A 13,882-nucleotide genomic window follows, 5' to 3' on the forward strand; every position below is an offset into this window, starting at 1 on the left:
ACCCAACACAGCCAAAACTAAAATAAATAAATAAATTAATTAAAAAAAAAAAAAAAAGGGCAACGATTTGAGATCACAGATTCCACAATAGTCACCCGATAGGTAGGTAGGCAGGTAAGTAGATAGGATATTAGAAAGATGTTGAGAATAACAGTGTAGTTTACCTATAGTTCTGAAGAAGTCAGTAGTTCATGCGCTAGTGGCTTAAGTTGTCACTGTTTTGTTTTGTTTTGTTTTTTTATCCTCCTAGGTATCATGAACTAGTCACAAAATATGGGAAGTTGGAGCCTTTGGCAGAAGTGGACCTGAGACCCCAGAGCAGTGCGAAAGTAGAAGTCCACTTTAACGACCAGGTGGAAGAAATGACCATTCGTCTGGACCAAACAGTTGCAGAACTAAAGAAACAATTAAAAACTCTAGTTCAATTACCCACTAGCAACATGCTTCTCTACTATTTTGACCATGAAGCGCCCTTTGGCCCAGAGGAAATGAAGTACAGCTCTCGAGCCTTGCATTCTTTTGGCATTAGGGATGGAGACAAAATTTTTGTGGAATCCAAAACAAAATAGCCTCCACCAGCCTTGTGAGAACACACGCATTGGGACTCGCAGGGCGTTTGTTCCCATGAGGTTTCCTTCAGGAGGGAGAAGTTTGCTCTGTTTTGTTTTATTTCGTTTTGTTTTGTTTAGGTTTCAGGGGGGTTTTGTATATTTCCCCCTAGAATGGGTAGGGGGCTGTTTTTGGTATTTTCTACCACAGATTCCTTCTACTCTGCCACCAGAATTGGCCACATCTCCAGTTTCTGTGCCCTCCCTCATGAGAGGGGACTAGGCAGCCACCGACTTCTTACTGTGTTCACTGGGATCTGTCTACTGCTTGGTCCTCATGACCACTTAGGTGTACTTGTGATGATGGCGTGAACAGCATTGTCCCCTCAGAAGAGTATCTTGCACTTAAATCAGGAAACAAGGAATCCTTCCAGGAAGGGGCAGCACATCTGTCTCCCAATTCCTCCTTTTTCCCCTCCCTCTCTCTCCTTTCCTTCTTGGGTTCAGTTTTTCATTTTGACTCGTGTCCATACATGTTTACCTTAGTTTTATTCTGTCCATAATGAACTTCTTATTTTTCAACTTGGGTAATGTTTTTCTTCATTTCTCCCTTTTTAAATAATTTCAAGTGTGTCACGCATTTGTCAGCCTGATTCTGATCTCAGGTACAGTTGGAACCTATAGCTCTGTTAGGGTCTGGAAGAAGAGTAGATGGAGTGTTAGAATTCCAGGAAGCACAGACACAGCAGCCTGATCACTCTGTATGTAACTATCTCAACTTTAATGTCCCTCCCACAGTTATATCAACCATTACTGACATGAGCTACGTCACATTCCAGAGTTCTTTGCTTTTTGCTTTTTGAATGTATTTCTTCGTATCTATCTTTTTCATTACTTTAAACTACTGGGAATGAAGGCCTGACTTTACGAAGAATCCAACAGAGCAATGGATATACGTGCCAGGAGAACTGAGAATTAGCTAGTAAACTCTCTGTAGTGTGTATGAGGGAGTCAAGTGGGGGGGAGTATGGGAGAACGAGTACTGTGACTTTCCTGCCTGTCATCATTTGAAGCTTTTGCTCTTGCACTTTGCATTCGAAGTGGGAAATTTTAATCAAAGGGAGCTTTGATTCCTAGTTTTTCCCTGGGATTTTGTGATGTCATAATTGAACAATTCTTTTTGTTTTACATTTCAGTTTAGTTGCCCCTACAGAAGAACAACTCTGACTAATCTCTGAGTAAAGTATAAGTGTCAAAACTTCAGATTTGCCTCCAAGTCATATTTTTTGCAGAAGCATGTTTAAAGCACTTTCCTTTAAAAGGTAGTCCTTACCTGCTCTGAAATCTTTTTGTTTGTTCTTCTATTCCTTTGTTAATCAGTGTAATGTCTTTCTTTGATATATGTCTTTCTGGATCCACCATGTTTACAGATAGGAGACTTGAGAAGGACTTAGTGCACCTGGGGCAGAAAATGTGCACATGAAGTATTTTTCAAAGAATGTAATTGTTACCCGATTGCGTTTGACCTTTTGACCTTCATTACATGATTCCGTCCCTCCTACAAATTCTTTAATTTCTTAGGAAATTTTTAGGTGGCTCTTGTGAGCTCTTCACGGATGCTCTACTCTTTAAATTGTCCTACGCCGTGGTAGCAGATGTCTATTCTCTTAATGCACTTCAGGTTCAGTATCTGTAAAGCCTTTGACCCAGGCCTGCTGAGTCGAATCTACATTCACTGTAACACTGAAAGTGGAAACCAAAGGGTTTGAGGAAGATGAATGATGCCTGTTCTCCTTTTGCCTTATCTTTCAAAATCATAAAATCATAAAAATGAGCGATGGAGATCCAGGCTGGGTATAGACAAGAATAATTATTTTGCAATCACATTTTCCTGACAGGTTTTTGGAAGTGGGAAAAAAGTGTGGCAACAGTGTCAGGAGGATTAAAACCGTGGATGCTGTGTGTACGTGTGCGTGAGTGCAGACGAGTTTGAGAGAGAAACAGTGTAACTGAGCTTTTGTCAGCCTGAGAAACAGATGCCCCCTTATTTTTTGCGGTTGTATGACCCCCGACTGTCCCACAGCAGAAAGCAGAGCAAACACTTATGCTTTAATCGTCAGTGGAATGATGACAATTAATAAGATATTTTATATATGACAAAGTTTTATGAAATGCTTTTTTACTATTAGAGACCTGTTCCTTCTGCTATTACAGAACACAGTGCTCATCAACTGCAGGCATAATTCTCCGATTACCCAGTTGCATGTCAGGGGAACTTCTCATTTAATTCAGTGGCCGTGGGTATTTTTAGGGCATTGTAATTGATTGTTTTAATAATTGCTAAATGATTTTTGATTGAGACAAGATCTAATGCAATTACCGGTCTTTTAGAGTTACAGAACAGAAGTAAATGAGAAAAGATATTTGAGCATGTATACATGTAGACTGATTCGAGTGGCTGAGTAAAGATGCTGCTTTTGAAATAAAATTGGTGCTGTGTAGACACTTGTAACCAAAATTATTTTTATAACAGGTCAAAAAGAAGGAGAGGAGAGACCATGGACTTTTGAGTCTACAAGTTATGCATAATTGATTGTAGCTTATCTGTATTTTAATGTTAACTTCACCCAGATTCAGTGAGAGCATATTACTGACATTCATGAGGCAAAATTCTGTCATAGCCAGTATTACAGATATGTTGCTACAGGCACAGTGTATAGAACATATCTTTTCTAAAATAGAAATGTTTTGTCAGTTCTGAAAAAGGAAAGGAGTAATAAAGAAAGCCAGGTAAAAACTTAGGCATCATTTTCATGTGGGCATGCAGCTGCCGACACCACAGTGGAAATCAGTGTTTGAATTTGAATTTTTGAAATATCCCAGATTGCTTTAAAGAAAAAAAAAAGTTCAGAGTCATATATCTTTTTTTATTATTGAAGGTTTCTATTGTTTCTGCAGCCTATCGCCACCATGGCCATAAATACATAAGAAAGCAGCAGATATTATATAACTCTTGTCCCTTTAAGACCTTTTGGTGAAAACAAGCCCAAAACATGAGCTATGTGTAACAGAGCCGAATGTTACGATGCTATGTTTTAAAAGTTTGTTTACTTAAAAAAAGAAAAAGTTCAGTTCTAACCAGAAGTTTCAGCTATGATGCTAAATCAGCAGTGTTGTGAACAGGGAAGGCTTGTTGCACAAGGAACTATCACCATTTGAGGCACGCAGGCGATAGTTTCATGAGCGCGTGTGTGAAGGTGGCTTGCTCCGTGGGAGGTGCTAGGCTCCAGGGCAAATAAAACAAGAGTACAGAATAATAGATTGTTCTAAGCAATGTCATTTCTGTTTATGAATTTGATTTTTCCCCTCATTTCGTGTTAGATTGACATGCAAACTGCTTTCAAGAACACCCAGAAGCTCTCTGTGTTACCAGGTGTGTTGTGAACTATATTTTTCATAGGTGCTTCCTTCAAATATATGTCCATTGTAGTGATGGAGAGGGACTGGACTCTCTCAGGCTCTTTACTTGCCAGTTGTCTCCTGCAGTTCATGGAAATATATATTTTATTTTAGAATATAATTTAAACATGAAGGTCTATTCTTTGCACTTTTATTAATATATATATAGAGATATATAGATAATCTTTAAAAAAATTAAAAATCTAAAAGTCCACTTTCTCTTTGTGTTCTGATTTTTTCCTGGAGTCGTGGTGCATGTTTATTTTTATACAGCAGAAAGTCAACATCAGTGCTGTGGTTGAGTCCTCTGGGGAACTGGCCTAAGCTGGTAAAAGAGTTTGACCAGCTTAACAAATTTAGTTGGCATCTTGCCAAAGTTAGAAATTAAAACCGCAAGACAAAGGTTCATAGGAAATGTGTTATTGCCTTTTTGTTAGCAAAGTTTTATACTTCTAACATGCTCTTTTAAGGATGAAAACCCACCTTTGAGCTATTCGGCATCCCCGTTTTTGAGTAAGAATCTCATTTTGATGAATTAGAAATTTGCGACACTTTTTCACGTGACGTTTCTTTCCTTTGAAAAATAATTTTCTCTAAGAATTAGGGTTTGGGGCACTTGAACCATATCTGCTTGTCAGTAATTTCTTGGTAATCTGTTATGAATTAACCTTGTACCAAGAACTAAGGTCCAAGAACTACATATACTTTATTACTGTATTTAGAAGACAGAATCTATTAAATTCTTTCTCAGTGCTTCAGAAGTGTGTAAGTATCGCGATCTGTTTAAATGTAAGATTATTTCTACCTCTTATTCAAATTTCAAAAAATTATAGTTTTAACCTCTGTGCTAAGTTCTATTTAGTATTTATTATGAGGGTCTCTGAGTTCTTGCAAGGTAGACATATGTCAAGACACCCAGTACCCATTGGACTGAAAAATGCTGTAACTTCCACCAGAATGCATGTAAAACAAGGAGGTTAACCCTTGAAGTCACATTTGTCTTTCCAGTTCGTCTCTGGAAAAGAAGTTATCTGTGTTCTCCAACTTAGACTTAGGATTTCAGGATTCAAGTTTAGCCAGATAACTTTTAAAACGCATAGGTCATGATAGATGTTAACATGAGTCATTTCATCTACTTTTAAGTTTTTAATGTAACTAAAATTTAGGAATTGAGTTAATACATGAAAGGGATAGCATACCATATTATATCTCCTTAAAATATAATGAATTTCTGAATCCTTTTCCTTCAAAAATTTGAGAATAACACTAAAAATGGGTAGTTTTTTTTTTTTGTAACTGATCTATTAAGATGTTCAGATATATATACTTGCCTAGACATATGAGTAGAAAACATGTGAACATCTTATGCCTTTCTTCAGTGTGGTTTAGGCACCTGAGCAATTTGCTTGCGTTCTGTTTTAAGGCACACATATCAAGAGGGGAGTAACAAACTCATAATCCAAGAGGGAGATGAGACAAAAGCAGATAGGGTTGCTGGTCGTGTGAATCAGTGCCAGGGATCCAGGCTTATAATTTTCATGCTCGTGTTTCTTCTAAACATTAACAATGAGCGTTTATTGTCAGCCAGGGCCCAATCTAGATGCTCTACCTATATTAAGCCCTTTTGATGTTCACGACATCCCTATGATTCAGCACTGTTAATTATCCCCATCTTCTTACTTGTGAGGCACAGATAGGTTGAGTAACTTGCCAAAAGTCACACCGTTGATAAAAGACAGCAGAGCTAGGATTCAAACCCAAGCAGTTTGGCTGCAGTTGAGAGCTGTACTATATATACTACCTGCTGCTAAGGTTCTCCCATAGCCCTCCACAGTCACACCATTAATGTTAGTCTTTATGTTTCACTAAAACACTAAAGTGAGATGTTCCTCCATATTCAGTTACTAAATTGATTTGCTCTATAACAAAATCACTGATGCGGCTGATAGCTCTAAATCCAAATTGAAACTTGTCCTCATGCCATTTTCAGAATTGTAACACTGTGATTGGTGTATACCCATTGTCCTCCCTGCTCTCCTGGGAGGAGCCAGATTGGACACTTGTCATGGGTGCTGTTGACAAGAAGAAGTGAACCTGCAATATGATGCTGAACACCGGTCACTTGGTCTTCAACCTGACGACATTCTAGAGCCTTAACGCTTTGTTTTCCGTGAACAACTAAAGGTGAGACAGGTCACTCAGTTTTGACTCAGACTTTTATTAAGGAGGCATCCGTGTTCAAGTGAACTTGGTGTTTATAGGAGGAGAAAAAGTAGATAATCTAATGGAGCCCATATCACAGGTTTTGTTACGGGAAAGGTTGAGGCTGTCACTGTTATTGTTCCTCTTTAAAATTCAAGACAGAGCCTTGTGAGGAATATAAATATTGCTTACAAAATAGAGGAGGCAGTTTATCTATTATGGTCTGTGAGATCTAGGTCTGCCAAAAAATTACAATGCAATTTCAGTTTACTGAGTCTTTCACAGACTCTTCATCCTTGAATGCTTCTTAGTCACTATAGGTAATACAATTAAGGTGTTAAATAAATAAGAATGGGAATAAGAGGAGGCAGACATTAAAAAATACAATGTTTTCTGAACTACCTGATACATTTGAGGGCAGATGTAAGCCTTATTCCACTATTAGAGAATACAGCTAGGACATTATGAATTGCTTTGGTTGTGTTAAAATTTTGTTTGGTTTATAGTTCAGTTTGTTTACAAGAAGACATCTTTTAAGAACCATTTGTATTTCATTTTAAATACAAAACATTCACATGATTCAAAAATCAAACAATATAAACAAAGTATACACTGGAAAATTCTATTCTAACCCCTGTACTGCATCTTTTATTAGCTTTTTGTGTGTCTTTGCCGAGTCAACACAAATAATAGCACATGAGAATATACTTATTGATACCTTTTTATACAGCAAAGTTAGCATATTATATACTATCATGCACCTTGCTTTTTTTCGCTTAAAATGTATCTTGGAAATCTCTCTATAGCAACATATACGAAATCACCTTACCCTTTGTTTATAATATAAGATATAGTATTCCATTTATAGATGTGGTATATAGTTTATTTGACCAACACCTCATTGATAGACATTTGAGTCTTTCGTTGTTCTCTCTCCCAATCTCCCTCCCTCTTTTTTTCTCTTTTTTACTTTTTTCAATTTGCTGCAGTAAAAAGCATATGTTCTTTTACATGTTTGAAATAAATCTGCAGAATACATTCCCAGAAGCGGGACTGCTAGATCAAAAGGTCAGAGTGTTTGTAATTTTGATAGATATTGCCAAATTGTTCTCCACTGGAATTACATAAAAGAACATTTTTTTTTTTCTGATTAATACTTGTCACATCCCTGCAAAGTCAAAGACTTTACTGATCTTGGGCTTGATACGTGCAAGATGTTAGTGCAACCAAGATGGCGTTCTTCCCAATTAGGCATGCAAATCTAGGCACTTGAATTCAACACATAATAGATTTGCATGAGCCATGCATATCGTCTGTCTTACGAGCTCTCTTTCCTTGGAATCTGCAATTTTTAATCATCGGTGAGTGAGATTTCACCTCTGCAGGAGAAGGTATATGTATTATTTATCCTTAACAGTGTATGAGCATTTGTTTCAGCTGAGTGCCCTTGAAAAGTGATAGACAAATAGTGCTAAAACCCTCTGTTTATCGTCTGCAGTAAGCTTTAATCAGAGCTGCTTCTTGCCGACCAGTGAAATTCTTCTAGAACTACTTGGTGCCACTTGGTGAATAGGGAATATAGAGTGTCTCTCCACTCGCCCTGCCCCTTTTCAACCTTACTGCTAATGTGCTAACAAGGATGTTAGAGTAAGACCAGTTGTGAGGTTTTTTTGGTTATGTTGGTCTACTTAGAATTAGCTATTACAAACTCCTTGCCTAGAGATAGATACTAGAGTTACTTTCAGAAAATATCTGTGAGTCCTTGATTAAATTTCAGAGCTGAGCATCGTTTATTATTGAGATCTTAGATCTAGAAAGTCTTGCTAGTTAATAAACATTAATGTTACTCAATGTGATTTTCAAAGAGCCAGTGCCATTTTTCTCATAATTAAGAGTCCAGTGTCTAGACGGAGTAAGATCAGCACAAAAAGAAAATTACTTAGAGGCAAATAATATTAATTCTTTAAAAAGACATGTTCTAGAGCATTTGTGCTACGATTTAAACTCCTAATGCTTGCAGCTTGCTGTTAAACGATTATTACCATGATACTAGTAAATATGAAAATTTTAGAAATATGACATCAGGTTTTTAAACATTTTTCTCTTAAGAATGAAAAACAGACTTCAGGAGAACCCATGAAAGTTAACCCAGGTGTCCAAGAATGAAGATTCCAAGGCAATAAGAGAAGCAAACTTCCAGATGTGGTGCTCTTGAGACCCTTTCATCATGAACATCTTTACTGTTCAGGAGAAGTCTTCACGAGCATAATTGCATTTTCTGTATCACCTCATCCATTTCAAGGATTCTGCTGTGGCTAACTACCATTTTCAGGGGGAACGTAAGCATAACCTTCGATGTAATCACCTTATCCAGCTAGATCTAGGAGGTTGAACATTATTCAATCAGTGGATAAGTGGTAGAAACAACTGCACTACAAAAATATCTGGAATCTCCATGGCAGATTATACAATGAAGCAAAATGATCAGTTGTAGAGGGCTTGTATATTTATCCAAGACACCAATGTTGCAGATTCAGATGGCTAGGAGGAAGATGCTAAGGTGGAGTTAGGAGTGCAAAAGGTTTATTGGGTAATAACACCTGTGAAAGAAAAGGGGAAGAAGAAAGATGGGGCAGGAGGGGGCATCACACACGCAGCAGCCCTGACAAAGTCTGCAAGCCCAATAGGATGCTCTGGAGCAAAGATTTCCTATTAGGGGCATCCCACTTAGGTCCTTTTACCAAAGCTTTTCTCAAGTCGTTGATGGAGGAACACAGGAACATGACCTCAGCTTGAACAATGATGCAGACGCCAAAGGAGCCAACAGTTGGGAGCTGTCAGCTAACCATACTCCCTGTGGCTGGAAAGCATTCTTTTCTTGAAGGTGGATCTGAGTGGTGCACGACTGTATGTACCACACAGTCCACCCTGTGCCGTGTGTAGATGCAATTCTCCATCCATGATCAGAGCCAGCTCCTCCAGGGCTCTTCCAGAGGGGAACCTCAGAAAACGGAGGTTAGGGGAACGGACGACAGCCCATGACACTGCAGATGGTTTCAGAGTCACGACTGGTACCCACCATCTCCCTCTTCCATTATCCATTCTATCACCTCTGCTGGTCTCAGTGGTTTACCTAGTGGTTTTTCCCAAACCCTGATTCCTGCGGAATCTGAATCCCTGGTAACTATATGCTGCTCAGACTTGGGTTGCTATGCTTGTCCATCACAGTCACAACTGGGCCAGGGAGTAGCAAGAGCCACCATCATGGGTCACCTGAGTTCCACATGTCTTACCCCTTGAGCCTGTCACGCAACAGCAGCTCCACCTCCTCCCGCTTCTCAGGGTCGGGGATTCCTAATAGGGTGGTGGCTCGTCTTTCCTGCTAGTCTCTGCAACAAGGAACCCAAAGTACCCAGGCAGCATCACAGCCATAGCTTGTAGGTCCGCGGGACTCTTTCCGTGTCCCCTGGTGAGAGCACGCCTTCCTGGGAACCAGGATGTCAAACTCTGCACAACCTAGAGATGAGGGGTTGGGAAGCCAAAGTCCCTCAATAATCATTGGGAGTACTTGCAGGTGGGGCTACTCCTGCTTCCACACTTTGGTGCCTGGACCCATGCATTCCTCCTACTGGGGACACTGCTCCAACCAGGGGCTCCTACTGTAATCTTGGGCCCACGCTCAGATCCCTTTTTGTAAAGTGGCCTCCCTAGTTGGATGCTATTTTGCATGGAATTCTATGCCTGTGGATCAGGTATTCTGCAAGCCTCTCACTAGTGGTGCTGACTAAGGCCCTGTGGGCAGGAAAAGCATACACATATCCAGAGTCCAGGTCTATTCCTGGGAAAAGGAACCATTGGCCCTTCCAGGATGAAAGTGGTCCAGTGTAGTCATTTTGCCACCAAGTGGCCAGTTGGTCTCCCCGAGGAACAGTGACAGACTGAGGGCTTAGCTTTTGTCTCTGTTATTGGCAGGGTGAACATTCAGAGGCCAGGATAGCTAACTCAGCCTTGCTAAATAGGAGTTCATGCTATTGGGCTCCTGCATAACCTCCATCCTTGCTGCTGTGGCCACTTCATATACGTGCCCATCATACCAACACTGACAAAGGCTGCTTCAGGTCAGCTGCCCAAGTCATTTTGTCTACTTAGTTGTTTAGTCCCTCTTCTGTAGTGGATGCTTTCTTTTGGGTGTTAACATAGGACACAAAGATCTTCACACTTCATGTCCATTCCCATCTGTCTATCCACATGTCTCTACTCCAGGCCTCCTTGCCACTTTTTTATTTCCAGGCCCTTGTCCAACTAGATATGTGATTCACCACTGCCTATGAATTTGTACATGTTCTAACATCAGACCACTTTGACACAGAGTACTTGGGGGCAAGATATAATGCCCCCAAGTCCACCCACTGGGAAAATATTCCTCTATCATTGTCTTTCAAGGCTACACCCTTGCTGTAGTGTAGCCACCATATGCTTTGGGCTTGCAGACACACACCAAGCCAATCCATCCACACTCCAAGCTTAGGCTTTTTCATCCTCCTTCAGCTTGTCATATGCACCGCCCACCTCGCACTTCACATAGGGCCATATGTGTTATCTGGGTTGCGGGGCGGGGTAACCAGTATAACTCTGAAAGGTGACATGGATTCTGGGCTACCTAGTTCAGCAGCTTGCTCATTGCCAGTTCAAGATATGCAGCTATGCCATTTCCATCTTAGGGTAGATTGCTGCTGGGACCCCCTGACTTTATGTCTTGGGGGGTCCAACAGGGCCCAGCTCATGAGGGGAATTTCTTGGCACGTGGTCACTTGTATCTTGGTCAAATGTTCCATCATAGGGTACATTCTCATGCCAGGAGCTGATTTTCAGGAGGTGTGTTATTTTTTGCTGTGGATGTCACGACTTTGCTCCAGAACTCCAGGGACCTGAGTTATGGTTTTCCCACTGGGGTTTGCAATAAACATCACATTTCATCTTTTTCTGCCCCTAACATCTCCGACAACAAAGCACCTACTGAACATATGACCCAAGTGGCAGGGTTGCTTGCATTACAGTCTGGAGCTGCTACAAAGCTCTTTCATGCTCTCAACCCAAGTCAAAGCTGGCTGAATTCTATGTCACCTGGTATGTGGGCTGGAGCAGTTTTTGTAGGTACGGAATATGTGGCCTTTAGAACCCAAAGAAAGCTACGAAGAGGGGAGAATTTCTTTGTAGAGAGGTTGCAAGATACAGCCATTTGCTTTTTGCTTTGGAGGGGAGATCCCAGCATGTCTCTGACCACTGGATTCCTAAAAGTGTTACTGAAGTACTAGCCTTGAATCTCTGAAGAATGTAACTCCCACCTTCGGAGCACATGTGTGTTACCCAGGCCTCCGGCCACTTCTTCCTCATTGTGCCAATCAACGTTGTCAACGTTGTGAATCAAGGTGATGTTCTATAGGAGACATTCCATCCGATCTCAGCAAAACTATAAATGTATGTTGCTGTCTGTTCCATTTGAAGATGAACTATTTTTCTGATCCTCACGCCTGAATCAGATAGGGGAAAAAATGCATTTGCCCAATTAACGGCCACATGCCATGTATCTGAAGCCATGTATCTGAAGCCATCTGTACTAACGTAGTATCTCCAGCAAAGATGTGTTAGTACAGCAGATGCAAACTGGAGCTACTGCTTGGTTGAGCTTGCAGTAGCCCACAGTTATTCTTCAGGATCCATCTTGCCCAATTAAATGGAGATATGATAGATCCCACCATCCCTGCTCCCTAAGAGTGACACTAATCTTCACCATCTTCCCCCAACCCCAGGATGCAAGACTCTTTTGTATTTACTACCTTGGCTGGAGTAGAAGGATCAATTTCCTTCCTTGCTATGATAGCTTCTACCACACAGACCAAGGACCAAATGTGTCAAGTATATTAAACCCAATTATATGTAGGGACTTGGGGGCTGACCTCCAGGTAGGTCGGCAGCCCCTGTGGGCCTGCTGGGACTTGGCCAGGTCTCCTTTTGTTTCCTTGGCCTCTCTGTTTTCACTCTAACAGGGTCTTTGGGTATCAATGTTAACTCAAACCCCTTGTTCAACAGTCCACAAGATATCTAGGCATTCCCCTCCCCCAGTCTACAGTCAATCAAGTAAATGACCGTAGGTCCTTTGGGGGAAGGACTGAGAGAATCACTACTGTACACACTTGCCATGATGGTGCAGGATTCTTCCCTTTGGTGACCTGGTTACCTTTTTAGTCTATGGATTCCAGATTTGAAAAATTGACTCAGATCCACAAACTGAGCAAAGGATCAAGACCTTTCATTGGGACAACTGTCTTTGGCCTCTTGCTCAACCATTCTTGCTCTTTTTTATTCTATATAGTAAGCAATACCCTTGTTGGCTGCCCATCTACTTTGCCCCTTGGATGCCGTGCTCTATTATTCATCTCCATAACTCTCTATGGATCAGGGCCCCTTGGCTACAACTCTGACCTGCTTGGTTATTATGAAGATTCGACCCCCTTGGCTTCAGGCAGTAGAGTGCTGCTACCTGGTCTCTGTTGTTTCAGGTGCCCATCATCCCCACTGCGATAGGACAGTCAAGTTCTGTGACCACCACTCCTGCCATCAGCCCTGACCTGCTGAGGGGAGCCCCACCGAGCTTGTTTCTGATGCTTGTGCGTCTCTCACCAGCATATTCCTGCTGCCTTTGGTGGGTGATGTGTCTGTCCTCTGGGCCTTTCCGTGGGACATGATCATCTGTTGGGTCTTCTGGAGTCACATGATGTACATGCGTGTCCATGTCTCTGAGAATTTTAATCCCTTCTTCTGCCATCTGCCACAGTAATTTGGACATTTCAACCCCAATGTATATACATTATATATATTTATATATACACACACACACACACACACACACACACACACACACATACATATATAAAATCCCAATGCATAAAATTATATACACAAGTCCAAGTTTTTCCCAATTAGACCCTGATTTGGGCATAGTAGAGCTGCTTCAGTTGAGCCCTTGATATAGCCTTTGTCACCTCAACTAGGTTCTCCAGAGCAAAAATTGCCCATTAGGGGAGTCCTGCATTGGGTGGAAAGTGCTGAGGCAATTGTCCCACCACCTCGCCCAGTCACGGATGGGGTTGCCCTTGGCTCCAACAGTGAGGCTGAGCCTGAAGGAGCTCACAGCTGGAGGCTCGTGGCCGTCCACACTTCTCACTGCATCATTTCAAACTAGCTCAGATCTGACTATTTCTTTCACAGAAGGTGTAAGAAACTTAAGAAAACAAAACAAAACAAAAACAATCAGCATATAAGGCTTATTCTACTCATTTTTAGGAATATTTTTTTGTTTTGTGTTTTGTTTGAACTGCCTTTCCTCCTGCCTAAAAAGCAGCTTCCATCTATGCCATCTTTGTAAAACACAAATTGTCTTGGGTTACTAGCTCCAAGCCACGCCCACACCACCTTTGGTCTAAATCTTGTCAAATCTTGGCTCACTTCACCCCTTCAAACAGAATAAACCCTCCTGCCGACATGGCATAAAAAGAGATTTTTGTCATTTTTCCCTCTGTGACCACTGAGTGTACACCCGGAATACATGCTCACTAACTGACTCCCCAGCCCAACCAGCAATAAGCCAGCTCCGTCTGTCCTCAAGCACCTGG

The 13,882-nt window shown here is 41.2% G+C and overlaps 2 protein-coding genes across 22 annotated transcripts in view; both read left to right on the forward strand.

Moving 5' to 3' along the window:
* Positions 1-4,221, forward strand: part of TBCEL (tubulin folding cofactor E like) — a 79,181-nt gene extending 74,960 nt beyond the window's left edge. For 5 of the 6 annotated variants that reach the window (XM_089915725.1, XM_022560269.2, XM_089915726.1 and 2 more), the window contains one exon: positions 251-4,221. In XM_089915725.1, coding sequence (XP_089771851.1) covers positions 251-569 — 319 coding nt within the window. In that variant the 3' untranslated portion in view covers positions 570-4,221. The remainder of the gene's footprint in view (positions 1-250) is intronic. The other variant, XM_022560271.2, reaches the window with a different exon arrangement.
* A 1,976-nt stretch (positions 4,222-6,197) lies between these two features.
* TECTA (tectorin alpha) overlaps positions 6,198-13,882 on the forward strand; it is an 80,866-nt gene continuing 73,181 nt past the window's right edge. For 10 of the 16 annotated variants that reach the window (XM_089915717.1, XM_089915712.1, XM_089915713.1 and 7 more), the window contains exons 1-2: positions 6,198-7,570; positions 8,319-12,912. The gene's annotated coding sequence lies outside the window, so the exon portion shown is untranslated. Of the gene's footprint in view, positions 7,571-8,318; positions 12,913-13,882 lie in introns of those variants that run through there. The other 6 variants (XM_089915715.1, XM_022560254.3, XM_022560255.3 and 3 more) reach the window with 3 other exon arrangements.

The sequence above is a fragment of the Delphinapterus leucas genome, chromosome 7 (genome assembly GCF_059928025.1).
Source record: "Delphinapterus leucas isolate spDelLeu-1000000601 "Yukka" chromosome 7, BTC_Dleu_Yukka2, whole genome shotgun sequence".
In the NCBI taxonomy this organism is placed as follows: domain Eukaryota; kingdom Metazoa; phylum Chordata; class Mammalia; order Artiodactyla; family Monodontidae; genus Delphinapterus; species Delphinapterus leucas.